This window comes from Colletotrichum paranaense (assembly GCF_030867605.1).
Source record: "Colletotrichum paranaense strain IMI 384185 chromosome Unknown Scaffold_6.1, whole genome shotgun sequence".
Lineage (NCBI taxonomy): Eukaryota > Fungi > Ascomycota > Sordariomycetes > Glomerellales > Glomerellaceae > Colletotrichum > Colletotrichum paranaense.
The window spans coordinates 1,374,344-1,400,427 of NW_026848964.1; the positions used below are offsets into that span (position 1 = coordinate 1,374,344).

At 53.5% G+C, this 26,084-nt stretch overlaps 13 protein-coding genes across 13 annotated transcripts; 5 read left to right on the forward strand and 8 right to left on the reverse strand.

Moving 5' to 3' along the window:
* Positions 1 to 110: 110 nt before the first annotated feature.
* Positions 111 to 1,187, reverse strand: CPAR01_08107 (uncharacterized protein; the record flags this gene model as incomplete). The annotated part of the gene is made up of 5 exons (XM_060492376.1): positions 111 to 184; positions 249 to 441; positions 502 to 620; positions 682 to 795; positions 878 to 1,187. The coding sequence occupies 5 exons, from the start codon at positions 1,185 to 1,187 to the stop codon at positions 111 to 113; spliced, it is 810 nt and encodes a 269-aa protein (XP_060348746.1).
* Positions 1,188 to 1,853: 666 nt separating this feature from the next.
* CPAR01_08108 (uncharacterized protein) lies at positions 1,854 to 2,024 on the reverse strand (the record flags this gene model as incomplete). Its single annotated transcript, XM_060492377.1, has 1 exon — positions 1,854 to 2,024. One exon carries the CDS (start codon positions 2,022 to 2,024, stop codon positions 1,854 to 1,856), a length of 171 nt encoding a protein of 56 aa, XP_060348747.1.
* Positions 2,025 to 3,983: 1,959 nt separating this feature from the next.
* On the reverse strand, positions 3,984 to 5,041 carry CPAR01_08109 (uncharacterized protein; the record flags this gene model as incomplete). The annotated part of the gene is made up of 2 exons (XM_060492378.1): positions 3,984 to 4,532; positions 4,592 to 5,041. 2 exons carry the CDS (start codon positions 5,039 to 5,041, stop codon positions 3,984 to 3,986), a joined length of 999 nt encoding a protein of 332 aa, XP_060348748.1.
* A 1,323-nt stretch (positions 5,042 to 6,364) lies between these two features.
* Positions 6,365 to 6,621, reverse strand: CPAR01_08110 (uncharacterized protein; the record flags this gene model as incomplete). The annotated part of the gene is made up of 2 exons (XM_060492379.1): positions 6,365 to 6,440; positions 6,527 to 6,621. 2 exons carry the CDS (start codon positions 6,619 to 6,621, stop codon positions 6,365 to 6,367), a joined length of 171 nt encoding a protein of 56 aa, XP_060348749.1.
* Positions 6,622 to 7,354: 733 nt separating this feature from the next.
* Positions 7,355 to 8,507, forward strand: CPAR01_08111 (CRAL/TRIO domain-containing protein; the record flags this gene model as incomplete). The annotated part of the gene is made up of 2 exons (XM_060492380.1): positions 7,355 to 8,063; positions 8,137 to 8,507. The coding sequence occupies 2 exons, from the start codon at positions 7,355 to 7,357 to the stop codon at positions 8,505 to 8,507; spliced, it is 1,080 nt and encodes a 359-aa protein (XP_060348750.1).
* A 551-nt stretch (positions 8,508 to 9,058) lies between these two features.
* Positions 9,059 to 9,793, forward strand: CPAR01_08112 (transporter particle component; the record flags this gene model as incomplete). The annotated part of the gene is made up of 2 exons (XM_060492381.1): positions 9,059 to 9,264; positions 9,343 to 9,793. The coding sequence occupies 2 exons, from the start codon at positions 9,059 to 9,061 to the stop codon at positions 9,791 to 9,793; spliced, it is 657 nt and encodes a 218-aa protein (XP_060348751.1).
* Positions 9,794 to 10,240: 447 nt separating this feature from the next.
* CPAR01_08113 (Apc13 domain-containing protein) lies at positions 10,241 to 10,664 on the reverse strand (the record flags this gene model as incomplete). The annotated part of the gene is made up of 2 exons (XM_060492382.1): positions 10,241 to 10,585; positions 10,656 to 10,664. 2 exons carry the CDS (start codon positions 10,662 to 10,664, stop codon positions 10,241 to 10,243), a joined length of 354 nt encoding a protein of 117 aa, XP_060348752.1.
* An 877-nt stretch (positions 10,665 to 11,541) lies between these two features.
* CPAR01_08114 (uncharacterized protein) lies at positions 11,542 to 12,668 on the reverse strand (the record flags this gene model as incomplete). The annotated part of the gene is made up of 2 exons (XM_060492383.1): positions 11,542 to 11,826; positions 11,985 to 12,668. The coding sequence occupies 2 exons, from the start codon at positions 12,666 to 12,668 to the stop codon at positions 11,542 to 11,544; spliced, it is 969 nt and encodes a 322-aa protein (XP_060348753.1).
* Positions 12,669 to 16,071: 3,403 nt separating this feature from the next.
* CPAR01_08115 (uncharacterized protein) lies at positions 16,072 to 18,333 on the forward strand (the record flags this gene model as incomplete). The annotated part of the gene is made up of 2 exons (XM_060492384.1): positions 16,072 to 17,793; positions 17,869 to 18,333. 2 exons carry the CDS (start codon positions 16,072 to 16,074, stop codon positions 18,331 to 18,333), a joined length of 2,187 nt encoding a protein of 728 aa, XP_060348754.1.
* Positions 18,334 to 20,175: 1,842 nt separating this feature from the next.
* CPAR01_08116 (uncharacterized protein) lies at positions 20,176 to 20,691 on the reverse strand (the record flags this gene model as incomplete). Its single annotated transcript, XM_060492385.1, has 1 exon — positions 20,176 to 20,691. One exon carries the CDS (start codon positions 20,689 to 20,691, stop codon positions 20,176 to 20,178), a length of 516 nt encoding a protein of 171 aa, XP_060348755.1.
* Positions 20,692 to 21,857: 1,166 nt separating this feature from the next.
* Positions 21,858 to 22,109, reverse strand: CPAR01_08117 (uncharacterized protein; the record flags this gene model as incomplete). The annotated part of the gene is made up of 1 exon (XM_060492386.1): positions 21,858 to 22,109. A coding segment is annotated over one exon (252 nt), but the record flags the coding sequence as incomplete, so codon positions are not given.
* A 372-nt stretch (positions 22,110 to 22,481) lies between these two features.
* On the forward strand, positions 22,482 to 22,937 carry CPAR01_08118 (uncharacterized protein; the record flags this gene model as incomplete). The annotated part of the gene is made up of 1 exon (XM_060492387.1): positions 22,482 to 22,937. One exon carries the CDS (start codon positions 22,482 to 22,484, stop codon positions 22,935 to 22,937), a length of 456 nt encoding a protein of 151 aa, XP_060348757.1.
* A 2,245-nt stretch (positions 22,938 to 25,182) lies between these two features.
* CPAR01_08119 (uncharacterized protein) lies at positions 25,183 to 25,668 on the forward strand (the record flags this gene model as incomplete). Its single annotated transcript, XM_060492388.1, has 1 exon — positions 25,183 to 25,668. A coding segment is annotated over one exon (486 nt), but the record flags the coding sequence as incomplete, so codon positions are not given.
* Between the last annotated feature and the right edge of the window lie 416 nt (positions 25,669 to 26,084).

Consider the following 26,084-nt stretch of genomic DNA (forward strand, 5'->3'; position numbering starts at 1 on the left):
AGAAACTTCACTTCATGTTTTGGTATGCTTGATAAAATCCAGTTTGAGTGAAAAACGTGTAGGTTTTTGAAATGAAATGCCTATGATGCTGGTGCTAATTGTTCTGCTTTTTAAAAGATCTCTCTGTCGTCGTACGCCCTGACGCTCTCCAAGTAGTTCTTGACCTGGTTGTAATCCTTGCACACTGGAGCGTATCGTTAGCTTTCGACTGCTCTGCTTGATCTCAATCATGATGTGCGGTGACTTACCATGCTTCGAGTCCCAACCGTCGGAACCACCATTGTGATCCGGGAAGGTCGTCTCGAGACCCTCAAGAGCCATATCGGCGCTGCACATGATGGTCTGTCTAAGGTAGGAGAAGCAGTGAATCATGTGCCAGTGGTGGTCGTCGGGAATCTCGTGGCCGGACTTGATACCAGAGTAAGTCTGGACGACAGCGAACTGGATGGAATGTTAGTAAGCATTTACAAGAAGAGGGTAGGTCTAAATGAGAGAGCGTACCAAGCAGTGCAGCTGGTGGGTGATGGAGGTGGTGAAGACGGTCTTCTCGGGCCAGACGATGGGGGTCGGCAGGTCGTGGTACTTGTGCGTGTCATTCACCCACTGGAAGCCCATGCCATCTGTTGTGTTCGTGTCAGCGAATTGCAACCCTCTTATTGTTGTAAAGACTGGGTTACTTACAAGGCATCAACTCGTTCCAGTTGTTCAACGTCTCATCCGTGAAGAATTTTGACGTGTCGTTGGGCGCATACTTGCCCTCGTAATCCGGCGTGAACGTCTTGATCTGCTGGGAGACTACACATTCATCAAGTCAGCAACCCGGATTTTCTCATTCTCGTCGTCTCACTATCTTCGCGACGAAAAGAAATAAACTCACAATGCCCGCTAACACCAGTCAAGTCCCCACCAAAGTCCCACGTATTCACCGGCGGCTTCTGCATCTGCTCCCTCACCAGCAGGCCCAGGATCACAACCAGCAATATCGTATCGACAAACCACCGCGACGAGTTGAGCATCGCCAGGCACCTGTTCTTCCTCCTCGCCGGCTGGTCGTGGTAGTCCTTGGCCATGCAGCGGCGGCACGCCTTGTCGTCGGTGCCAAGAAGCGACTCCTCGACCTCGGTGCTGCTCCGGTCATCGTGGTCCTCGAACTTGATGTTGGCGTACTTTGCGTCCGACATGTCCATCTTGGGCGAGTTGTCTTTGTTTTCTCGAATGAGTGTCTTTTTTATGTGTAGTGAAATAGGCAAAGCGGATCAACCGGCGGCAAGCAAGTCAATGAAAGAGAGAATTATCGAATCGAATTAGGAAGACTGAAGTCCTGCAAAAGAAGCACTGGATACTATAGACAATGCGCCAGCGCCAAGGAGAGAAGAAGACGTAAGAAGAGGAGGCAAAACCACAGAGAGGTGCGAAGGCTCTTCCATGCGGGCCATATCGTTCTTTTGTTCAATCTTGCCCCCATCCATTTCCCCTGTTTCTCCTTCATCCTCGTCTACAATAACCGCCCTCGGTTCGTTACGCCGTCCTGTTTTCGGTTCCCCATCGTCTCATGTCCAGATACCACCAGAGTCTGAGGCTGAAGTTTCAGGACAGGGGTCGTCGATGTTCCCCCCAACAAGCCGTCAAGCCCCAGAATCTCTTTCCAGTCCTAATTGTTAATTGTTAGTGCTTCTTTTTCAGCACAACAGAGTCAGTAATAGTGAGAATAGCGTGTGACTAAGCAGGACAACGCCTGTTTCAGCGATCCTAAAGCCGCCAGGCGGCCCCCGTAGTTCACACATTATTTTAGTCCCCCTCCCCGGACGGAGGCCCTGCAGTGTTTCCAGTCGTGTTTTGAATTCCGTCCAAAGTCACATTCTGAGGCGCGCCATTCGTCGATCCTTCGTCTCTAGTTGCCGTCTTATCCCTCCCCATGGTTCTCTGGCCTTTTTCTTTGCTTGTAGGTAGGACGAAAGTTGCTTCGCTTTCTGCTGCTGTATTGCATTCTCTGTGGTGAGTGATACAATGTAAACCCAATTCATTAATGGATTCTCTCAGCCGCTTGAATCAGCCTCTTCTTCTGCGTCTACTTTCCGTCTTCCCGCCCCGATACCTCATTGTTGCATGAACCTATCTCATGTTTAAGAAAGCAATGGTTTAAGTGACAGCTGCTTGTGTGAGATTTGGTTTAGCTTATCTAAGTTTGTAATGTTGTAAATTCGTAGTGCTTCCCGGAGGTGATCTACACCGAGTATGATCAAGCTTGTTGCCAAGCCGCACATCATGTCGAGACGCAAGCGGAAGCGACACTCTGCTTAGCCATGTCCCTTTAGATTCGCGCACCGGCATTCGATAACTCCAGAAGATCAAAACAGCTCAGTCAGAGGGATATAGTAAGGCGTAGATTGAATGCCTTTGAAGCTGGTTCTTCAACTTCCTTGCTGCATTTCGCATCTCGAGTCCGCCAAGGACCCACACTTGGGAGGCAAATCTTCACTGCGATTCTAACCCATCCCAAGTGAACCTACGTAGCCTTGCCATTCAACGCAAGGTCAATATTCCGTGCGAATCTTGTCTCCCCTTTTGGCACTTACTGCGATTGTGACTTGTTACATGTAGCTCATGCAGGCATTGCAATAATTCGAATTGCACTGCGATTTCGACCCATCTTAAGAGGCTCAAGACAGTTTAAAGGCGTGACACACTCTCCAAAAAAGAGTCAAATGTAAGCAGCGAGAATTCGTAAAGGGCCAAACCAGGCTATGGGCTGTAATATGCAACCCACAAGTCTGGAACGCGGTCTGCACTGCATTCTTCACCCATCGCGAAGAGTCAAAGTCGAAGAAAACAAGTCATCGCTGTGAGTTTGTGATGTCAAACGGCACGAATATCTGCAACGAGAACAACATTGTGCAGTGTCTACCTACTTCACTCCCCGTCCTTACAAGTGAATCAAAAGCAGATGTAACCCCCCATCCTCACTGTCCGGTCTCCGCGCTTTCTGGTGAGTTCTGCTATCGCGGAGAAGGCCGATCATTCACAGGTTGGAGAATCTACGTGCCATAACGCCCTTCTGCCCCAGATCGCTTCATCAAGTTCTTTGCATCAACCATAATACACGTCTTGAGTTCGACTCCAGAGCAAATCCGGCGACAATGTCAAATTTCTCACCAGACTTCCCGCGCTGCAATAAACATCGCTGCCCGTCTCGTTACTTACTTGCAGGCTGGACAAACCCAAAATATACTTTTGTTTCCTCCTCATTTGGCCTGGCTACTAGGTTGTCGCCATCATTCATGACTTCCATATCAGCCATATAGCTAACGCGGGACGCCTCAGCCTTGATCCTGCCACGACTCTCCTAAAAGTGGAGAATATCACCCGGGGACGGAGGCTGGAGGAAAGTGGACACATACGGAAGCGTCCGTGACAGGCAATTGGGGAGGCATCTGCCGGGAGTGTCTTTAATAGCTGCAAGCCGAAAACAGTCAACATTCTCCCTCCATCGGCAACCAAAACTCTCAGCGCAGCCGTAATTCGGAGGGGATACCGAAAAGCGGTGGGTGGCAGAGTACAACGCTCAACGCCGGATGCAATCGCATCCAGAGACGCTGGTTGCTACCTACCCCATTCGTCTCGCTGGAGAGCAATGATCTCGGTTTCGGTTTTGCAACGCTGAGAAGGGGGGTTCCAAACCAATTACATCTTTCATCCGTCTACATCAACAAATCTCAGGGAAACAAGGTGTTCAGATATCGTGGTGCCATGCGGCTCACGCTATGTATATTGACACAAAGGGTAAGAGACTCTATTAGTCTTCTTCTCACATCCATCCGATACTACTATGTACGTCATGCCGTCATTCAGATCGTAAAAGTCTCCTCCCATCGGCTCCAGCCGAAGCCAAAGGCCAAAAACCACCGCCGAAAAAAGGGGGTAAATAGAAATTAAGTTGTAAAAGAAAAAAAAAAGTTCTCCCTCCACAATGGAGAAAGGGGGTATCAAGTAGTCTTAACAGGGTTATATCCTCTAAACATTTCGCAAGGAAGATAGTTATTTTCGATAAAGGGCGTAGCGGCCTGAAAGCCAGCCACGTCGGAGAAGGAAGCATCGGTTTGGAACGGTCCAAGATTCGACTTGAGCGTCCCGCGTACGGGAACAGGCTCAAAGGCTCCGGTGGTGACGGAGGTGTTGAAGAGGCGGATCTGCTGATCGCAGGTCGAGCCGTTGGCGAAGATGGGCTGGTTGATGATGGTATCGAACATGGCCAGCGTGTAAGGCGGGGCCTTGCCACCGCATGATGACTTCTTCATCTCGAGGGACATGTACTTGTCACCGGCGGTACCGTTGAATGAAGTGCCGCCTCCAGCGGTAGCCGAGTATGCATTGCATTCGGGGGTAAAGGTGGCGGCGTGGACTTCGGTGCCGTACGCTTGGGAGCCGGTGACGGCAGCGGGGTTGGAGGCCGAAATCAGTTGCTCGGGAGCCCATCGGAACGATGATTTGCCGTCGCCTAGGAGGTCCAGAAAGGGGAACTCAAAGCCAGATTTCTGTTTTCCGATGTTAGTAAAGTTTCTCCAGGTGGAAACGTGCTGCAAGCAGGACTTACACTAAAGTCGGGAATTCCAAAGTCCTGAAAACGAATATCGTGATCGTGACCAGCCTGGACGACAACGGGATACATGTCGGCTGGGAAGTTTGGCATGAGAGCCCTGTATGCGCCCTCGAGAATGCCATACTGCTGCGGAATGATTTGGCGCGCAGTCGTCATGGGGATCGGGATGATGACCATGGTGACGTTCAATAGACCGGTGGCGTTATTCGGGTACTGACTGAAGATGGGGTTCGGCTGGTCGACATTGGTGCAAGTGAGCGGAGTAGCCTGGGCGGCAGTTGTCTGCATCTGGATCCCAAAGATGACCAACAAGACCGCGATGAACGCTTGAACGAGGTAGTTGGAGAGCGGCATGTTGAGCCAAGAAGATAGATTATCGCGTGAAGGAAGAGAGATCTTCTTCAGATCTGGGCAAGGCCAGAGGGAAGGGAGGATGGTGACCATCTTATAAGAGCTCCGAGGGTGTAGAGCTGCAAAAAGGAAGGAGAAATGCCAGTGAAACATCAGTGACTTTTTGAGCTCTGATCCTGGCGGTCGATCCGGAGGTTTCCTTCTTTTGAAGGTTTACCGGTGCGGATACCACGCAGCCCTTTTCCAAGACCGGGAGCCGCGACGATCAGTGATGGACATTCGAGTTCCCGGCGGCACTGGGCGGAGTTCGTGGGGGCGTGCTGATGTGACGGCGATCCGTTCAGAAGCCGGAGTGAGAAGTTTGAACAGACAGGGCTCTCCCGAGATGTCTAGGTTGCCTGGAATGAGGCCAGCCGCTGGGATAAGAGCAGCAGCGGGTTGCAGAAAGTGTGATATTGGATAGACGACGGTGTGGGCGGGAGGGAGCTGCATCCAACCTAAGAGACATCTGGGACGATGGCGCATCCCCGCACGGATGAGATGTGTTCATGGTTTAGTCGAGCCAGCAAGCGACGTATCCATGGTTTTGGGTGTGTGTGTGTTTGGATTGGACGAGAGGGATTCTCGAGGGATGGACCATGGCTCGGAAACGAAGAACCGAGTGATGAAAAGGTGGACGGATGGGGTGGAGAGCGCACACACAAAGTGCTGCTTCTGAGAGAGAGTGACACGGTGACAGGGCCAGTGCCGGGCCTTGAGAGTTCGGGAGGGAGAGAAGCCAGGCGCTCGGCTGCAGCCACAGCTCGGATGGCTGGAGTTCCGGGCAGCTGGGAATGGCTCCAAAGTCTCCAACGTCCCCAAGAAGACCAGCGTGATCAGCCACGGACACGGAAGGCCGAGGGACCGGCCGAGGGAGGAATGGAGTTGATTGGAGCGCCGTCTCGACGTTGGGGCAGCCTAATGTTGACCACGCGACATATGCAGCGGATGATCGTTAGCCTGGAAACGGTAGAAGTTTTTGATCGTTCGATTCGTTCCACGCATTTAGCCAGCGGTCCGTTCTGGAAAAGCCTCATCTTCAGCCATCATCGGCGATGGCGTATGGATTATTGTCTCTGTACATTGTAGTGGTGCTTTGGTGGGTTCGTCGTTCTCCAAATGCCACTGGGAGTTTCTAGATCAGATGAAGTGAGAGGATCCGTACGAAGCATCTAAAAGTGACACTTGATGGTGGCCACTGACACGCCGGTTCACTGGCATTCCTTGGTTTGCAAAAGGTTCGAAGTTGGTTGACAGCGCAAAAGTGGCACCCATGACTCGGCGGAGACAGGAAGGGCTCTGGTCCGTTGTTAGAAGGGGACGACTGCGACGGCGGCGTGTGCGGGTTGTCTTGAAGGTTGAGTGAAGATCCGAGTTTCACATCGCCGCCGGCGTCATTGCAGCTAAAGAATACGTACTGGTAGCAAAGGAGAGAACTGCCTCCGTTCCCGAACCGAGCAGTACGTATACTATTAGGTAAGGCACTTTCCGTTATGGGAGGCATCAGGGTCCTCTCAGAACGTTGGAACCGGGACCCACTTGATCCGGACTAGCGCGGGTTTTACCGAGCAGCGCTGCAGACTGCGCGTGACAAGGCCCGCCATCACCCTGCCACCTCGGAAAAAGCGCAGCATGTTGACCATCCATCTCAACGGTGTTTAATGTAACCCGCCAACCGCAGGTCTTGATAGTATGTGAATCTTGGAATAGTTCGTGATACCCTGGGCTGCATAGAGAACTATAGACCCAGACACATCCCCAATGTCCCTCAGATAAACAGAATAAACTCAACTTATGCGCGCAACCCGGCTGATCAATGGCGGGCCTACGGAGTACCTACCTTACATAGTCCCGAAGAAAGCGCGCCTTTTGGGTCCCCTTTTGGGTCTCTTGGGGCGGACACTAACGGCCGGAACTGAGCTTCCCGGCATGGGCTCATCTCCTTTCCTCTCCAGACTCCAATCTCACCGTCAATCAATACCGCGTAAGCTCATCGTGGTCGTGATTGCAATTCTAGCGGTGTGGCTTTTTCCGCGAGGGAAACAAACTCATCGCGATTTTCCCCAACCTCCCTTCCAAGGTCCGAGACACAAGCACACAAGTTCGAAAAGCAGACATTGGTTATCTTTTCCATCTCTGCTAAGGTAGACCACAGACGCGGACGAACGAACGCACACACCCCTCCACCCCCGCGCACATCTCATCCCACCTCACCATACCCCTTACGGCCACGATCTCATCCGTATTGCAAGGGCAAAAGTCAAAAAAATCCAACCTACCTTCAACCGGATCTGTTCTCCTCCGAAGGAAAGGGGAAAAACGTTCCACGGTCCACCAGTCACCACCCACCAGCCAGTCACGCCCGCCATGGCCTCCGTCGCCGATCAAACACCGGCCTCCACCGCCGCCGCCGCCGGTCTGCAAGAAAAGGCCACCGCATCCGGCCCGCTCAAGACGCCCATCGCCCTCCCGCTCCCGGCCTCCTCCACCCCGGCCGTCCCGGCCCTCACCGCAGACCAACAGGCCAAATACGACGGCCTCCTCTCCCAAGCCCGCGCCTGGACAGAAGTCAAGTGCACCACCGCCGCCCACGTCGCCAAGTCGGGGCCCTTAACGGACTCGGAGCGCCAGTGGCTTACGCGCGAGTGCCTCCTCCGCTACCTCCGCGCCACCAAATGGTCCCCCAAGGACGCCGAGAAGCGTCTCCTCGAGACACTGGCCTGGCGCCGCGAGTACGGCGTCGAGGCCCTCACCGCCGACCACATCTCGCCCGAGAACGAGACGGGCAAGCAAATCATTCTCGGCTTCGATAAGGAGCGCCGCCCCTGCCACTACCTGAACCCGGGACGCCAAAACACCGACCCGAGCCCGCGCCAGGTCCAGCACCTCGTCTTCATGCTCGAGCGTGTCATCGACATCATGCCCGCCGGCCAGGAGAAGATTGCCCTTCTCATCAACTTCAAGACGTCAAAGAGCCGCGGCAACACGGCGCCCGGCCTCGGACTGGCTCGTGAGGTACTGCACATTCTCCAGACGCATTACCCCGAGCGTCTGGGTAAGGCCCTCATCATCAATGGTATGTATACGCTGTCTCATTCAACTTCATCTCAGCTAGTCCAAGCCACGGCCATGCTAACACTCCATGACAGTCCCCTGGATGGTCAACGGCTTCTTCAAGCTCATCACCCCCTTCATCGACCCCATGACCCGGGACAAGCTCAAGTTCAACGAGGACATGCGCCAGTACGTGCCCGAGGAGCAGCTGTGGACCGAATTCAGCGACGGCAAGCTCGAGTTCGAGTACGACCACTCCGTCTACTGGCCCGCTCTCAACGGCATGTGCAAGGAGAAGCACGAAGCCCGGACGGGCCGCTGGGTCGCCGGCGGAAAACAAATCGGCGAGTCGGAGGACTACCTCGGCGGTGCTGTTGAGAAGGGCGTCGGCGCGGAAGCTGCTGCTGAAGCAGCTCCGGTTCCGGCTGCGGCCGAGACACCTGCTGAGGTCAAGCCCACTGCCTAGAATTCTTGACTTGGTAAATGTTGAGCGGGAAGCTTAGAGGTTGATTTGAATCATTACACCTTCATAGACGGAGCAAAAGGCGCTCAAACTAATAGCAGGATAGAGGGGCAAAAGGTAGACTTTTGGTTGCTTCACAGAGGCAGTGAGACGGACGGTACGATTACAATTGTGCCTCCTTATGTAGATCTTTTCACATATTTATTTTTCCCTTCCGTTTCTTCCTTGTTTCGTTCGGGATATGACAGTTGAAGCTCCCACGAGGTGGTTGTCCCTGCGCGAGCTCTTATCGTTATCGCCGATAAGGCTGCAGACCAATCGCGCAACCCAAACTCCAAACCCACAGCTCCCGCCAACCCTGCAGCCTTCCCATCCCCAAACGTCACCCTTTCTCGGCGCAAGCGCAAACACCAAGCTGCTGCCACACACCGACTCTCAAGCCGTGAAACAGTTCCGACCATTCTTTCCCTCTATCATATAAATCACCTCCTATCGCAGCGCAAACACCGAATAGCACACTGGGGCTCTAGACACACATCACCACACACGCGACAATGGCGAACCTGCCGACGACGAAGAGCATCCCGGGCAAGGAGACGCCCGGCCTGCGATACCCCTCCAACGGCAAGACAATCTACCACCGGCCCCTGAACCGCACAAAGACGGCCGAGCTGAGCCAGTCCAGCTTCGCCTACCTTTTTAGCGAGATGGTCTCGTACGCCCAGCGCAACGTAAAGGACATTTCCGAGCTCGAACAACGGTAAAGCTCCCTCGTTCCTTTCCTGCCCTCCTCTCTCTCTTACCTTGCCCTGGCATCCACTAACTTTGACACTTCCAGACTAAACGTCCAAGGCCACTCAATAGGTCTCAAACTCCTCGACCTCCTCCTCTTCCGTGAACCCCCGCGCACCCAGACCCGGCCCCTCACAATCATCACCCTCCTTCACTTCATCAAACAGTCCTGCTGGCAGCACCTCTTTGGCCGACAAGCCGACCGCCTCGAGAAGTCAGCCGACCCGGCCAAGCCAGACGAGTACATGATCATCGACAACGAGCCCCTCGTCAACGCCTACATCTCCGTGCCGCGCGAAATGTCCCAGCTCAACTGCGCCGCCTACGTCGCGGGCATCGTCGAGGGGATTTGTGATGGAGCGGGTTTCCCCGCGAGGGTGAGCGCGCATAATATCGCAGCAAAGGACGAGCACGAGATGTGGCCTGGCAAGACGGTGTTTTTGGTAAAGTTCAGGCCTGAGGTGTTGGAGAGGGAGGGCTATCTTGGGAAGAGCTGAGCCGAGCTCCTTGGGATGAGGGGAGTCGTGGGACGAGGAGGTGATGGAGTATCTTGATTCACGGCGTGTACAGGAAGAGCATGGGCGGCGTTTGGGCGATGGAATTACTTTTCTGGTGCCTTGTGAATACTTGCTCGTGGGCCCTTGAAATTCGAGGTGGGATTGTAGGAAGGCTCAATGACAAGACAGTCATGAAGCCCAAAAAGACATTGATAGTATCATTCCACTGTCGATAAGGTCATAGATTTTTCGATCCATAAACTCCATTGCAGTTAGCAGTTGTTGTCTCTTGCCACGGGTTGAAGCTGCCTGGCACCCCAAGAAAAACCCACGATTCACGATGCTGGCCTAGACACGCCTGCGTCCCCAAAATCAATACCCGGGTATCCCATAACGCCTCCTGTCACCTCGTCCCAGAAAATGTCTCTCTTTGCAATCTCCATCCCTCTACCGCGGCAACCTCTTCCCACCACCACTCCCACCCGCAGCACTCCCCCCAGCCCCGGCCTGCCCCCTCTCCCACCCACCCGCAGGCGGCGGCCCCCGATTCATCAACCCAGACAGCCCCAAATCCTTCCACGCCGCCTCCCGCGACCGCTGCGTCGCCTTGGTAATCCCAAACGCCGCGTGCTGGTCCGGCACCACGTCGTCCTCGTCCTCCGGGTTGATCGGCTGGTGCTGCGGCGGCACGTAGACCTCGTCATCCGGCAGCTTCTCCTTGCAGAAATCCTCAAAGAGGTCGGCGTCGCGCGCGCGGTGCATGTGCACGTACGTGTGGCTGGCGTCCTTGTTCTGTCCGGGAACGCAGGTCGTCAGCACTTTGCGGTGGGTGATGCGTGTGTAAGGGGGGGGAGAGACGTACCAGACCCATGACTGCGTGTTTGATTGGTATTCTCAGCTTGTATTTTCGCGGCGCCAATGATCAAGGTTGAGTATGGTGGTGGCTTTAAAGTTTGTAAAGTAGATTGCAGGTCGTTTTGTGGTGTTGGGTGTTGGATCAATGTTGATGTTGATGATGGATCTCAAGCTCCCCACCATTCGGCAGATCCCGAGCAGGGGTCACCATGCACTGCGGCAGCTGTCTGCGAAAGGATCCACCTGGCCCTGCGTCACTGCACATCCATCAACGACTTCGCCAATACTTGACTACCAAAAACCCAGAATGACCCTCTCTACGACCATTCATATTGGTTCCAAATGGCATTGGTTTTCATTTATGATGATCTCACTTGCAAGGGACAGATGACGAGGCAAGAAGCCCTCTCAAAATAACACCATGATTGTCTTCTTGATGCGATGCTCTAATTTTTATAGTTAATTCATGCTACAGGTGTCTAGGTAGCTTTGGCGACTGAGTGCCAGGCACTTCGACCATGCATCGGGAGAAATACCATCTCGAGCCCATCAAATCATCAAAAGCCTTGTCTTCAACAGACTCGTCTCCGTCTCCGAACAAATTCTCCCTCAGTAGGCTCCTCTTCGACAGGCTCGCTATTCTCGGGGATTTCCTCGTCTTCAGGGCCCTCATCATCTCCGTCACCTTCGTTGTCCTCAACCTCGTCTTCGTCATCGTTACCATCTTCTTCATCATCCTCATCATCCTCATCAGAGTCCTCATCAGAGTCAGATTCTTCGTCATCATCAGAGTCTTCCTCGTCCTCGGGATCTTCATCCTGCGGCTCCTCCTCCTCGGGGACCTCATCACTTGGATCCTCTTCAAACTGTCTCAAGCGAAGGTCGCGACGATCCTAGTTGCCACGCGTGACCGAGACGTAGACTGTGTGGTTCTCGTTCCACCAGTAGCCACTTTTCCCATTGACAACGCACGTTGTTTGAATCGGGTTCATCATCCGTGCAGTTGTCAACGAATAGTCCACATTGTCAACTCCACCAGCTGAGCAGACGGTGGCCTTGCATGTACCATGAGTCTGGGTGAAGCAAGTTTTGTCGGTCGATACGGTGACTCCATCCTTTTGCCCGGATTGTATCTTTGCGAAAAGGGCTGGGCAGTCAAGGGGGTTTGGGGCAGTGATCTAGTTCTTTGTCAGCTCTGTGACATCGATACGATGTGTGTTCTTGTCGCTTTATCGCTGATTATGCAGTAGTAGATACAGGTACATGCGTGGAGATGTGACAGGAAGCATGATCCAGAAGAGATGGAACGAGCAGACAGGAGGGGAAAGAAACTTACATGATTGCATCCCCAATCATTTCCAACACCGGGAATCATCTTGGAGACGGCAGAGCCCACGTTGGTGGTTGTTTCAAGTTTCAGTGTCTCGAAGCTTGGGACATTGTGAGACCTGGGTTGAATCTCTTCATGATGCCGAGGTTTGACTTCCTCGTGGTGACGAGGCTTGACGTTAATGGGGCTGGCAATGCCAAGGGCAGCTAGTGTCAGAGTGACAATAGAGAGAGAGAACATCTCGGTCGCCTTGCTTTTGATGTTGCCGAGTGGCGTATTTCTGAGTGGAAGAAGTGACTTGAAAGGAATGCTGGCAGAATGTGTGTTGGTCCAAAAAAGTAGAGGGATGCTGTGGTGTCGTTGGCAGACGAAGGATAAAGAAGAGATGGAAGAGAGGATGGATGTCGGGTTGGGGAGGTTTATATGGGAGAAGACAGACACTCTGGTCCTTGGACTGCTAACAGCTTGGAGCTTCCACGAAAGGAGGAAGTTACCTTCTTCGATGGGAAGCTTGCCGACAGCAACTGCCATATCTACCCTGGAAGAGGATGAAGTCTCCGATCTCTCCTTCCCGTCGCCAGCGCCAAGGTCATCTGCGGAAGCTGCATCGTACTCCTCAACCTCCATATCCCTGTCCTTGTCCTTGGAACCTTCCCAATCTAGGTAGAAGTCGTCCCTCACGTCACACATACCCAACCAAGTCAGGCAACCGTTTGCTCTGCACGACATTAGCGGCAGGATTATCCTTTCCAAAAACAGGAGGATGGCAGGAACAGCTCAAGCTTTTGAGCAGCGACGTTTTTGATGTTGATCCACGACAGAGGGCTTGAGGTGGGAAGCACCTTTCATGACGCACAAGCGGCAGGTACACGGGGTTTCGGTTTCCTCTCGCCGGACCGATTCTGCGTCGTCGCGAGGTTACACCGATCTATTCCGTCTTCTATGATTGTACCACTCATTGAAAGATCGAGTCTTTGTTGCTCCTCCCTGCGTAAGTTGAAGGGGAACGACCGCGCGATCATGGCCACCCAAGAGTGACCGGGATGTCGTCACCGCCTTCCTCGAATCACAGCTGAGGAAGCTTGAAAGAAACCACGTTGATGTCTCGTGTCACTGTACTATGTGCGCCGTTGCAACTTGATGTCTCGGTTGCCAGCAAGTTCGGAGCCCGGTGTTGCGCATTTCCAGGTTCAAGGTCCGCGAGCTCCTACACCGACACCTCGGTCAGGGATTGGACACGTGGGGATGGTCTTCCAGAGCATCATTTTGCAAGCACATATTATCGGTAAAACCTGAGCTCCTGATTTAGGCCGACTTTGATCCAAGTATCTAACGCAGGGCTATCTGTCCTCAACTCGACCAGAGCACCCGGAGATTCAGGGGCATATAGCGGCATCAAAGAACCAGCATAGGATCACAGAGACTCATATGCCTCTCATACCTCTACATCTTGACCAATCGACCAGTCATTAGTGATATCATAGCTGCTAGTGACTGGAAAAGAAGTTCCTCGTGTGATCCATATACTAAAGAGAATGGGTGTAGATTGAGAGGTGGGTAACCCAGTGGGTTCGGCAATGATATGATCGGCCCAGACATGCGCCCCTCGAGATGTAAGAATCACTTTACGTAGAACCACCTACAGCTGGTCAGAGTAGTTCGCAGCTTGATCGTGACGAGTCGTCATTGCTATGAGACCTACATAAGCCCGCCACCTCAACGATTCCCTGCTTCCACCTGAGGCGATTTAAGAGGATTACGAGAACTTGTCCATGTTTACCAGAATTATAGGGGCAATAAACTGATCAATTTGGCCAATCTAGCTTACCAGACTCTTTCCAGGCATGCATGAAAGTCTGCCCAGCCCAAAAACATTTCATCCAAGTTGCTTCGTGCTCATTACCTGAGTCAACACTTTCCCGATATCCGCTTGTCTGCACACGGGGTTTGAGCAAGTTTATAGTTGATTTGACAATAGTGAAGACGTCCAGCTAGGGAGGGATATACACTGGCAGAACCTCAAGCAAGGTGCTATGGAAGTTATCAGAGTATCAATATGATTATTCGCGCTGAGAACTTAGATAAAACCGATAATCAGAATCAGATTAGTGGAAGTCTCTCATAGCCATGCTTCCCAATGCACTCAGAAAGTTTGTAAGATAGAAGGCCAAGGAAACACTCAAGCCGTCTGCTTTTTCATCCTTTGGAGCTTCACATTATGCCTCTCACGTCTGTGCCAAAGAGCCTGCGATGCAAACAATATACCGATGATCATCGTGACACTGAAAACAGTCAAAGACAAAATCTTCCATAAATCTATGCATGTTTCTGGATATGATCGGAGCGGGTTGAAGTCATTTTCTCCAGGCTGGAGTGGGTCGGTGACCGGCGCGGTGGGAATGAAGGGAGCGATCGAAGTGGTGGAAGTGGTGGGATCGGGGGTGGACATCTTTGAACAGTCGTCCTCAGGTAGATGATGGATATGTCAAAGCTGAAGCGAGCCAGGTTCAAAATCAACGATGCTACATGATGAGAGGCGCGGACGATACTAACTTGTTGTAGGTAATGGCAAGTCTGAGGTACAATATCACCTTGCGGCAATGTCTTCCCAGCGCCAGCACGGCCGTTCGTGAGATTTCCGAGCTTGTTTGTGTAATATGGTTGTATATTCATTCAAGACGTATCTTTCTGAAATGCAACTAGTCAGATCCATCACCAACGATACTACTCGGGGAGAGATGTGCATAATACCAAATATGAAGTCCGAAATGCAATAGCACCTGGCATCGAATTCCCAGCGCCGGCGCGATGTGTCTTGAACTTCCCGAGTTCGTGCTTAGGTGGTTTCTGATAGTATATTCGTCCGAATGGCAGTTGATGTATCTCCTCGTCCGAGTATTCCATCCGGTTGAGGTCATCTCTCACATATATATCATCCCATCACAACAAAGCATCTGCTGTCCACAGAACAGCGTCGCCCCCAGGCCAAGGGAAACACCACCACCCACAAAGGAAGCAAAATCACCTGTGCAGTCATCCTTTGACATCTCATTTACCCCCGGCGATTCTCCACTCACCCAGACTGTTCCTGTTCTTTACGCTTCTTCAGCGGACTCTTCCACTCTTTTCTCTTTGGCAAGCACGACGCGAGAAGATGTCCCTCGGTCAGTGAGGTGTTGACCTGTTCACCATCGCAAGGCACTCAATCTCCCCTGTTGACCAAAAATAAATCCCACCCGTCCTTTGATCACACGCCTTTCAGTCAACAGACTGTCTGCCACATCTTGATCCTCGACTTTAGCCTCGACCAAGTAGGGCTGCTCTCCTGCACCTCCCCTCTTCACAAACACTCACCTCCCACACAAAGCCATTGTTTACCTTGACCTCCCACATACATCCACACTTTTCCTTCAGCAGAGGTGAACTTTTCCTCACTCACCCCATCTCCCGACTTTTCCGTACAAACCAGACACCAAGACGACGCAAAATAAAATCCGGCAAGGTCGGGGGAGAAGAACATTGCTCAAGAAGGAGGCTGCATTCCTTCCCCCCTTTTCCCTCAGTACACCTCACCCAAGCAAGTATTTCGCATCCCACTCCCCCATCGATCCATCATCCGACGACTGGCACAACAATTAAAAAATCACTTCCATTGTGAGCGGTAAAAAGAGATCCCATTCATATTTTTTACTGCCCTCGCTCTTCTCCCAAACAAAAACATCACAAATATCACGTGCGATCGTGCCCAGTAGGTGATTTCTCCTTCTCACCACTCGCGTCCCCCCTCCATCTCGAAAATAGTAACGCTCACCAGCGTCTAGACGGAGCTCATTCTGCGACATCGTTTTGGCATTTCTGCTAGGTTGCTTCTTGTTGTTTGTCCAGCATCTTGCAGCCTACAGCTATACGCGCGATACCAGTGCAGTTATTCGACTTGACTCGACACAACACAACGATACTCATTGCTTACGATACCTGCTGCTGGCCGTATATCACTATACCCAAGCGAACAGGACGGCGTCATAGGCATCTACAAGAATCCTAGTGCCCCTTCCAAACATACCTTAAGTCCCTGTTGCGGGCATCCTCCAAAATGGCGCCCTCACCACTTCACTCCCTCCCCTCACCAACCACAACCTTCAAGCCCATCCTAGCAGCGATCACACAGCTGCCGATAGCAACCCCAACAACCCTCATCACGACAGTCGCAAAACTCATCCCCCGAACCGTGACGACCGTCTCCGTCTACATCACCCAGGTCCCCTCGGCCACCGCAGCACCAGACGCACCAAAGCTCAAGGACCCAGTCTACGGAAACCTCACCTGGACCTTCATCGTCGTCCCCTGCGTTCCCGTTATCGTCCTCATCTTCTTCATCTTCACCTGCTACCAGGAGCGCCGCCGCGCCATCAAAAACATGAAGAAGAACCCCGATATCGAGATGCAAACCTTTCACAGGTTCTGGTTCCCCTGGCGCGAGCTCGATAAGAACGAGGTCCCCAACGAGGTAAGTACAAGCAGAACCAACCCGTCTTCTTCTCACATCACCCTTCCCCCCGGTGCCCGAGATGGTGGTGATGTTGGTCCTGGCGATGCTGCTGCTGCTGCTTCTGCTGCTGCTTCAACTTCAGCTCCAGAAACCAGCGGCAGCACGTCCCAAGGCATCCTCATCCTCGGAGAACACCCCCGACGCAAGAAGCGTCGATGGGCAGCGTGGCACCCAAGTGACGGAACCCAGATTCCCCCCATAACCCTCTACGAGAACCCCCCTTCCTGGGGCCGACGACACCTCTGGTCCGAGGTCATGGCGTATCCATCCCTCCTGAACCCAGGCCTCATCCGTCGTCGCAGCAAAACCCCCACCAACACCAAGCCCGACCCCGCCGACGATACCTCCTCCTCTTCCTCCTACTCCTCCCCTCCGAGCCCGAACGCCTCTCCCCCGAGACCTACCCCCCCTCGAACCGCTCCCCCGAGAACCTCACCCCCTCGAACTCCCGGCGGTCTACCTGTAATCACCGAAACGGAATCCGACGATGGCGACATCGCCACTGCTCTGAGACGCCCCCGATTCGCAGAGCCCACGACTCGAATCATCGAACCCGAACGCGAACACGGTCCAGGACGAGATACTAACCCACACCCTTCCCAGATCTACGGAAGAACAGGCCACCGTCGCCACTGGGGCCAAGAAGACGACCATCCCCGTGAGGGCCAGAGCTCCAGCTCTGGCGAGAACCAGACAGACACGTCAGACGAAGGAGACACCAACAACGGCTCTGACAACGATGAAAACCACTCGGACGCAGACTCCATAACCACACAGAAGCCCCTCCGTCCCCCAACCGACATCCCCTCCTTCGGCCGCTTCAAGGACATCTCTTCCTCTACTGGCACCGGTACTCCAAAGAGCACCACCGCCACCGGAAGCAGCAGCGGCACAGGCACTTGGGCAGCAGGCCACATCCCCTCCTACTACGGCGCCTCTCCGACCTCAGCGCACAATTACGCCCATCAGCAGCAGCCATCTTCAAGCGCATCCACCTCAGCAACTCCAACAGCAGCAGCAGCAGCCGCCGGCGCCGCAGCCCTATCCCGCCGAGCCCATACCGCAGCATCTCGAGCCTCCGCCACGAACTCAGACGGCGTCTCCCCGCTCTCCAGCGCGCGATCCTCTACCGTCACCGTCACCGGCGACGCCCGCCGCCGAACAACAAACACCGTCTCCAGCATCGGATCCGAGCCGGGCTCCCCGACGGAGGGAGAATCCCGCTCCCCAACCCGCTTCGGCACCGTCAAGTGGCGTTCAGCTCTCGTCTTCGATTCTGACGAGGAAGAAGGCCAGAACAGCAGCAACAACAAGACGGGAAATAAGAACGCCAAGCCCTAGAACAGCGAGGCCTCTTCTTCATCTTCCGATGCTGCTGCTGCTGTAGACCTTAACGCTGTTACCGACGAGCCCGCAACCAAAACCAAGTCAAAGGCCAAGGGCAAAGGCAAGGCGAAAGCCCAACCCAGATCGCCCGGAGCCAAGACCGACAACATCACCGCCAAGGCCAAACCCAAATGCACCTGCAAAGGAAAAGGTAAAGGCAAAGCTGTAGCCTCATCCAGTGGCGGTGCATCTCCCGTCGTCAACGTCGTCGCTGAATCATCCACCTCCGCGTCCGCGTCTTCGTCATACTGCCCTCGGCACTCTCACCAAAGCCACGACCCCGCCGTCGTCGAGGCATCCCAGTCCACCTCCGCGGCACCGGACACCCGAGACCCGGCGCACAAGAACAAGAACAAGGCCCATCGCAGATCGATTACAGAGTGGCCCCGCGTCTGCTCCGGCTGCGGCCAGGTGGGATAGAGAAGAAGTATCTGCCTGCGACGCAAATCCCCCCTGTCCCATCGATTCCGTCTGGCTGTCAAGTGAACGAGAGCGAAACGGTACAGTCACAAGATCCAACTGATACTTTTCCGGAAGACGTGGGAGGGAGACAGATGGAAAGGGAAAAAGGGACGGCAATAGAGTGGGCGGCCGAGGTGTTTGCAAGAGGAGATGGAGAAGAAACCAACCCACGATGAACGGTGATGCCCATCCACAACGAACACACTTCCCCTCCCGAATCCAAGATCCATCCCACCAACAACACCACCATTCCCATCTCATCTGAAGAAAATCCCACCGCTATCGTTCGTACACCAAAAGCCCCGTACTCGCTTGGCGCCCCGCAGACCCGAATACCATGCCAAAGATGGAAGTCCATCCTTTTCAGTTCGCCATGGAGTGGGATCGACAAGTGAGATGGACGGACGGTTCAGTTCAAAACTCTCTTGAACCTTTTCTTCCGCACTGTTTGCACCTTTCTGCTTCTTCAGCCACAACTCATGACAAGGTGATATCCCCGTCCCTTCCCCCATCCATCACCTGTTTTCCTCTCTCTCCCCCCTTCGCTCTCTCTTGCAGACAACTCTTCTAACACGTTTGAGCCATCGCTCTAGTTGCCTTTCGTTCGCTTACTACACCATCCCATCCTAGCCGACATCTTGGATTTGAGATGGGTAAAACCCGCGGAACTTTCTTTGACTTTCTCTTCTTTCCTTTTTCTGAAATCTGCATGTGGTGCGAGAGATTGTGCGAGTGTAAGGATACTGTACGTCTAGGTACCAGGATAACAAGGAGTACCTCTTTGAACTTTGCTGGATCGGATCGGGATCCGGCACGCTTTGCAGCTTGTACTATTCGGTGATGGCCCTTCCAAGCATGAACGTGATTGTCGAGGTGGTCGGCCTGTGTGTCCTTGTCAGCTCGTCTTTCGGTCTGTAGGAAAGAAGGGTCTACCCCAACAAACGTGCGTCGTTTCATGGCAATCACTTTGGCCAAAACACGTAAAAAGAAGGGATGATCCATGTCCACCAGTTGGAAGAAGACTCGAAACGACGGGAGACACAGAGAGTGAAGATGAGAATACGTGTAACCAGAAAAATGCAGGATACCCGTCAGCCAGAGCGCTTCTCGACTGCGGGATCCCTGATGAAGTCTTTGATTGCTCTCGCCTGATACCCTAATGCGTATAGAGGCCGTCTAATAGAGAAGCCTAACAATAATAATCCCACTCCAATAATCCTTTTATACCACAAACCGCAGCTATGGCGAAACCGCATGCGTCTCTCCTTGACGCAGTAAGCGTGCCTCCAATACCCTTGTACAAAAAGTGCTGGTGCTGTTCTCCCCATTTGAAGAATCGAAAAGTAGGAAAAGCCCTGGTCTCTCCGTAAACGTAGACATCAAAGTGTATTGCTTCGTGTCTCGTAGCGCCGATGCCCTCGGACTTCTCACAGCCCGTTGGGTTATCGTGACCCCTTCTGTAGGATACTGAATCGCAAAGTGCCGCTGCTCGCTCGCTGATGGAATGTCCATGCATTGAACTCCAAAAAACGCCTGATCGTAATTATGGTGGCCCCTTCCCTTTGTTGATGACAAGGCTCGATGTAAAAAGAGACAGTAGAGGAATAGCCGCCCAAGGTGACCATCGGGCGACAGTAATAATGGTTCGTTGTATATGATACAAGCTGAAGGGAAAGCGGCTCGAGTGTGGTGGTAGAGCGTCTATGCGGCTATGTTCGGTGTGATAGTCGGCTGAATGGCCAGATTGACGTTTTGTAGTCCAGTGTCGAAGTGTAAATGTCGCTGAAAGACTTGTCTTCTTCACTTGTTCCCGTCAGGGGTGCCCCAGATGGGTGCGCCCAAAGGTTTGCTGACGCCAAAGCCGACACCAACACCGACGCCAATAACGAGGAGGCCAATGGCCACCTTCATGATGATGCGATTCTTCTTGCTCATGCGAGCCATGCAGGCGCAGGAGCCCCTATCACGCTTTGCGGCCTTCGCTTTGGCCTTCCAATCTTGCTTGCCCGGCCATATCGTTGGGCAGTCTTTTGTAGTTGAGATGCTCTTCATGGCATACGGATCGGAGGAGGATGTCGTGGTGATCATAGCCTCGATGTCGGTATCGAAGGGGTTCTCGTTGCGGTACGACCGCGGGGTAGAAAGGTTGCTGTCGCGGGGCATTTCCAGGCTCTTTTCGGGGGTTGAAGCAACAGGAGTAAGTGTGCCCGGGGTCGTGGCGATGGTGTCGGACAGCTTCGAGTACGCCGCCTTCTCGGGGAGAGCAATGCTGGCGACCGTGGTGTGAACGGCCACCTTTTCTTGGGGAACGGCCATTGTTGCGGTAGTGGGTTGGCAAGGCTAGCTTGCTAACGATGTGTGACGAAAGTGTCGTATCGAAAGATCAATGTTCAATTGCTGTGGATGTCTGTCCAGAGGGGAGCAGATGCAATTGCCCAAGACTGCTGCGAGCGGTGAGTTAGTCAACGGCATTGACGAGGTATCAAGAGTGAATCAGGGCAGAGGCTGGAGGAGAAGTGGGTGAAGTAGGATAGGAATTGAGATCAACGGGAACCAGACGGTGGTGAGAAGGATCGGGGTGACGTACATTGGAGGGAAGCTCACCCAAGAAGTGACCTAGTATGTAAGGAATGAAGAATGACAGGCGAAGCCGAATGCCTTGTAGACGAGCAGCAATGGCCTGATATCAACCCCCTCGAATGGTTCCAGCCAACAGGTGAGGAAGCGGAGCAGGTGGGCAGTCGGTGCAAGTCCCAAGCCAAATGTCTTTCCACTGACAGACGGTTTCGAAGCCGAAACCTGCGGAAGGGTCTGGTGATGTCAACCGGGGGGTGGTTGGCAGATCGAAGAGGTAGCGAGACACGGGGCGCGGAAAGGGAGAGTGAGGATCGGCGTTGAAATTGAGAGTGTGGGAGTGCGGTCGATAGAGGCGAGTTGACTTAAGGGAGGAGGAAGGGGAGTGCGGCGTAGATGAAGGGTCCGAGAAGTAGGTATGAGGAGCTAAGCTGGTGGCAGAAGTAGAGAAAGCTCGATCCAACGGGTGGTGGGAGGATCAGGATTTGGATTTTGAGGACGACAGATGGTAAACGGTAGACGACCGAGGACTCTTCAGAGAAGAGACGAGACGAGACGAGGATGGCGAATGGCGAGAGACGAGACGTTGAAACCAGAAACCGAAGGCCCGTTTAACAGCGCATTTGGGACGACCTTTGACTTGGCAGATGTTGCAAAGTTGAACCCTCGATCAAAGAGACGACACACGGCAGAAGAAGAGTAGGGCCTGAGAATGAGAGCGAACGTGCACGGGGAGGGAGGTGTCACGATGGTTTTATTGGGGATGGTATGTATGGCATTGCGTGTGTACTCTTGAGTCTTGGTCGTTTGGTTCTTTGGGTGTGGACTGTGGATTCTGGACCTGGATCAGCCAGAGACGCAGTGAGTAGGGGATAGAGAGCAGAGAGGCAGACTGGGGGGAGTGGACGTTACGACGACAGAGGTGTGTGTATACACATGCTCCGTACAGAAAGAGAGCGGGCAGGTGCAAAGCAGGGTATGTATCCACCTGTAAAGTAAGGTACGTACTCATTGGTTAGTGGCCGACGGGTGTGTGCGAGACAGCCCAAGAGACACAGAGCAAGAGCAGAGAGACTGAGAAAGAGCCACAGAGCCACGAGAGCGGCAAGCGCCAGAGAGAGAGACAAGAGTGAGAAAGAGCAAATTGGTGAGTGACAGACATGGGATGGACGAGCGAGACGAGATTGTGGATGTGCATCGCGCAGGGAACACCAAGATACGTATCGGTACGTATCCTGCACACTGACAGTACGTATCTTTCGAGGACCCTCTTTGGACCTGGGGGGGGGAGGCAAATGGAGCAAATGGAGCAATGGAACAAGCCGGGGTGAGCCATTGGGGTGTCAATGGGAGTGGAAAGAGTCGAATGGAGCCAAGATTGCGCCGGGCAGGGGCATCATGGGGACCCAGGCCCGGCTGCTATTTTCTCTTGCAGCAGCGTATTTTCCCTCGCCTTTTTTCCTTTGCACCACAGTCTGCAGTCTGCACTATCAATATCTGTACGACTATGAATAACTGTACGTTATTATGCCATGCCACTTTCTGCTGGGGGGGCTAAATTGACCGGGCCAGACAGGTCCACCAGCCAAACAAGGGCTGTCACTGTCAGTCTAGCTCTGACGCCAGCACCAGCACCAGCACCAAAAAACCTGCACCAACACCAGCATCCGGCATCATCACAGACTGGTTTGTTCTTCTTTCTCTCTTTCTCTTGTGGTTGTTGTTTCTGGTGCAGGGCCCAATGCTGGAGCTTGGGACACTTGGGGTTTAGGAGACAGACACATCACACTGACCTCGACACTGACACTGGACGGCGGCACCGACAGCGGCGACGAACTCGTCGAGAAGGAAATCGGAATCGCGCATTGATGCCGTCGAATGTCGAAGCGATGCGAGGTGAGGCGATGCGATGCGATGGAAAGTATCCGTTCGTGTACTCTTGCCCTATTCCTTTTTTGCCTTTTGTCTGCTTCTATCCTCCATTCTAGGTTTTCGAGCCTTGTCATGGGCCTCCCTTGACTTTGTCCTTACCTAAGGTTCCTCTGTAGCGATGTACCTCACATGTTTCTTACCTAATATACCGACTGCAAAGCCCGTAAATCGGACAAGATACGTACCCTCGACGGCTCAAGTCTCCACGAGGACGAGGACGAGGGGAAAAGAAAGGAATTTTGAACCAGCTGAACCGGGGTCACAAACAAACTCGCAGCCCCCGTGCCTGGCCCTTTGCTCCGTACACAGTAAAGTCTGTAGACTCTTTACTAGTGTACTCCGTAGTAGATTCAGAGACTGGCTTCATTGTTGCAACCTCTATCGTGCTACCTCGGGCCAGTCCAGACCACGAATCAGGTCTGCAACCAGATCAAGTCTTGCCCTCTTTCTGTCCTAAGCTGGCATGGCTGGTAGGGCTACTGGGGTTGCCGACCTGCAAGACGACTCACGAGACCAGCCGCACAGCAGAGAGACACACGCACACATGCGCCGTAGACGGGATGAAAGAAGGGAGCCAGCGGTTGACAGGTCTGACCAGTGCGACCATTGCACATGTGGGACGTCCGTGTGTGTCTCTGTTTCTGGCTGCCGCTCCGTGGCATCGTAGGCGTGGCCGTGGGAGTAAACAGAAACCAACTTGGACGATCTGGGCCAAATGTACTGCGTATGCCCCCCGCCATGCGCCGTAGCTAGGGCCGAAACAGGTTACTCTTAACCGTGTGCTTGCGGGGGAGCTACTTCCAAGGTTCTTCGTCTTCTTCTCCATTATTGCGGCGGCCTGTGCCTGTGTTCAATGTTGTATTGTGTCTGTGCCTGTCATCAATAACAAGCCTGGTGGCCTGTCAGAGGGGCGAAAAAAACGTTGTTAGTTGTTGGTGGAAGCAAACAAGCGGGTGAATTACTGTCCTTCTTCGTCCTCGGCAGATATGGAGTTGATTGGCGATGACTGAACCACCCGGAGTAATCGTCAAAAGGTTAAACCTATTTGCATCTGGCCATGGTAGCAGCAGCCAGCCGGGAGGGGACAAAACTGCAACGATCCAGAGGAGAGCAGGAGCAGGAAGCCAGCCACGCGACCATGGCGGTCAGCCATTGAGTTATCGATGGCCCGTGACGAGTCAAGCTTGCTACCTACGATCGACCTTTTTTCCCTCGAAGTTATTTGCTCGTGGCCCATGGACGCACGCGAAAGATGGTAGGAATAAGGTACCTGCGCATACCTACCTACTATGTAGAGAATAACAGGGCAGGCAGAGACGTCTTCCACCTGCCAGTGCCACCTGCCCGGCGTGCCACCGTGCCTCTTGCCTCGCACTTGGGGAAGAAGGTTGCAGTAGCGGGATAGCGGTGGGTTGGTTCGCGCTATGGAAAGCGCCCCCGGTCCTGGCTTCCCTTGACTGGCAAAAGTGGGGACTGGGTTCCATCTGCGCTGCCGTTTTTGGGACTGGCTTCTTTCCTTTTCACAAAAAAACACTCCACCAGCGGGAATCTCCATGTCATTCTTACTCGTTTGTTATTGGTTGATCTGGGCTCCGTGCTCCTGGGCCTGCCCTGGTCACCCTGGTGTCGAAGACGCTTGAAGCGGGATTCAGGTCCCACTTGTGCCGTTCACAGTTTAGTGCCCATCTGCACAAAGTACGTATCCCCTCACTCAATTCATCCTCCAATGCTCAGGTCCACCAACTTGGAAGGAAGTCTGTGAGTCTCTCGCTGCTCCTGCTGTTGATACTCTACTATGTAGGTAGTGTAGTCCTGCTGCTGCCATCCATGCGCATCTCGCAGCTGTATGTCTATCAGTCTCTCAATCTTTCGCAGCATTTCTTATCACTCATTGCCATGATTGCACAGTACTTTGCCTTGGTGCCATTTACCTGATGCCGCCCCTCTTCTTCACATGAATCCTCAAGTGGAGGTCATCATTCTCTGCGCGTGTTTGCGCTGTGTTTCCCCTCATTTCGCACACATCCATCCTTCAGGCACCCCGGACCAAGCTGAGTAGCAGCCAGTCAGTAACTGTAGGTCAACTCCAGGTTGTCCAAAGAGGCATTGCTGACTGTATGCTCTGACACAGACGTTCAACTTCACTCCTCTAGAAGTCTACGCAAGAAGTCTACAGCGTGATCCCCAGCCACTGCCGGCGCCGTCTTGTCCCGGAGACCTACCATAGACCAACTGCCAAGGGCACCCGTCAAGAGGCTTTCGAGTAACGCCACCGCGGACTGCGTACGCAAGTCTTAGCTGCTGGCCGGATACGCCCTGGCTCCCCTATCAACGACGTTCACTTTGTCGCACCACGAGGAGAAACCTCCAGCCGCCTCCAAGCCACCACTTGTGACGAGGCCGCAAACTTCACCGTCCTCGTCCTCGCCTTGTCATACCCGAATGCCCAGCAACAGACGGCACTCTTTGATCCGTAAAGAGGCTGGGTCAGTCACTAAAAGCCCGCGTATTCATCGTCCACCGTCGCTCCCCTTCGACGCTCAACCCGAGGGAACAAGGGAAACATCCTCAAGGCTCCAGGACCCCTCTTTCACTGCCTTCTCCCGCTTCTGGCATGCCCTGCTAGTCAACTGGGCTCACCTATCCCGTACCGTACACTACAGTACACGCACACCCCTCGCCCCGGCCGTATCAAGGAGCACCACTACGCCGTACACTGCAGCAATTCTCCCCTCTGGGCGAGAAAAGAGGACCATCCTGGCTCCCTCTCGCCTCTTCCTTGGATAAAGACGACCTCGACACCTGCAACTACCGGTAACAGGCTATAACAGCCCCCAGTTACCCAGCAAGCAAGTCAAGTCAGGATGCACATTCCGTCCCGGCGCATTGGGAGTTCCATCCTGATTCATCTTGCTGCCGCCGGACCTCTTTTGCTCATTCGTTGAGACGTACGCTCGGTTCCCAATTGGGTCTTTTGGGCCATCCGGCCGAGTGGCCGTCCCCCGTCTCTTCATCGGTCCCTCCATGGCGGCATTTTTTATCTCTCAACCTACCGGCCCTTCAACCCAAACACCCGGCCGTCCATCTTCCACGGCCGTGTTATGCCACCGGCCTTCATATTTATGCAGATATATGCAACCTCCCAGCGTGGTCCATGAAAGGGTCCATGCCGTGCATAGTAGCAGCTCCAGCATCAATAACTC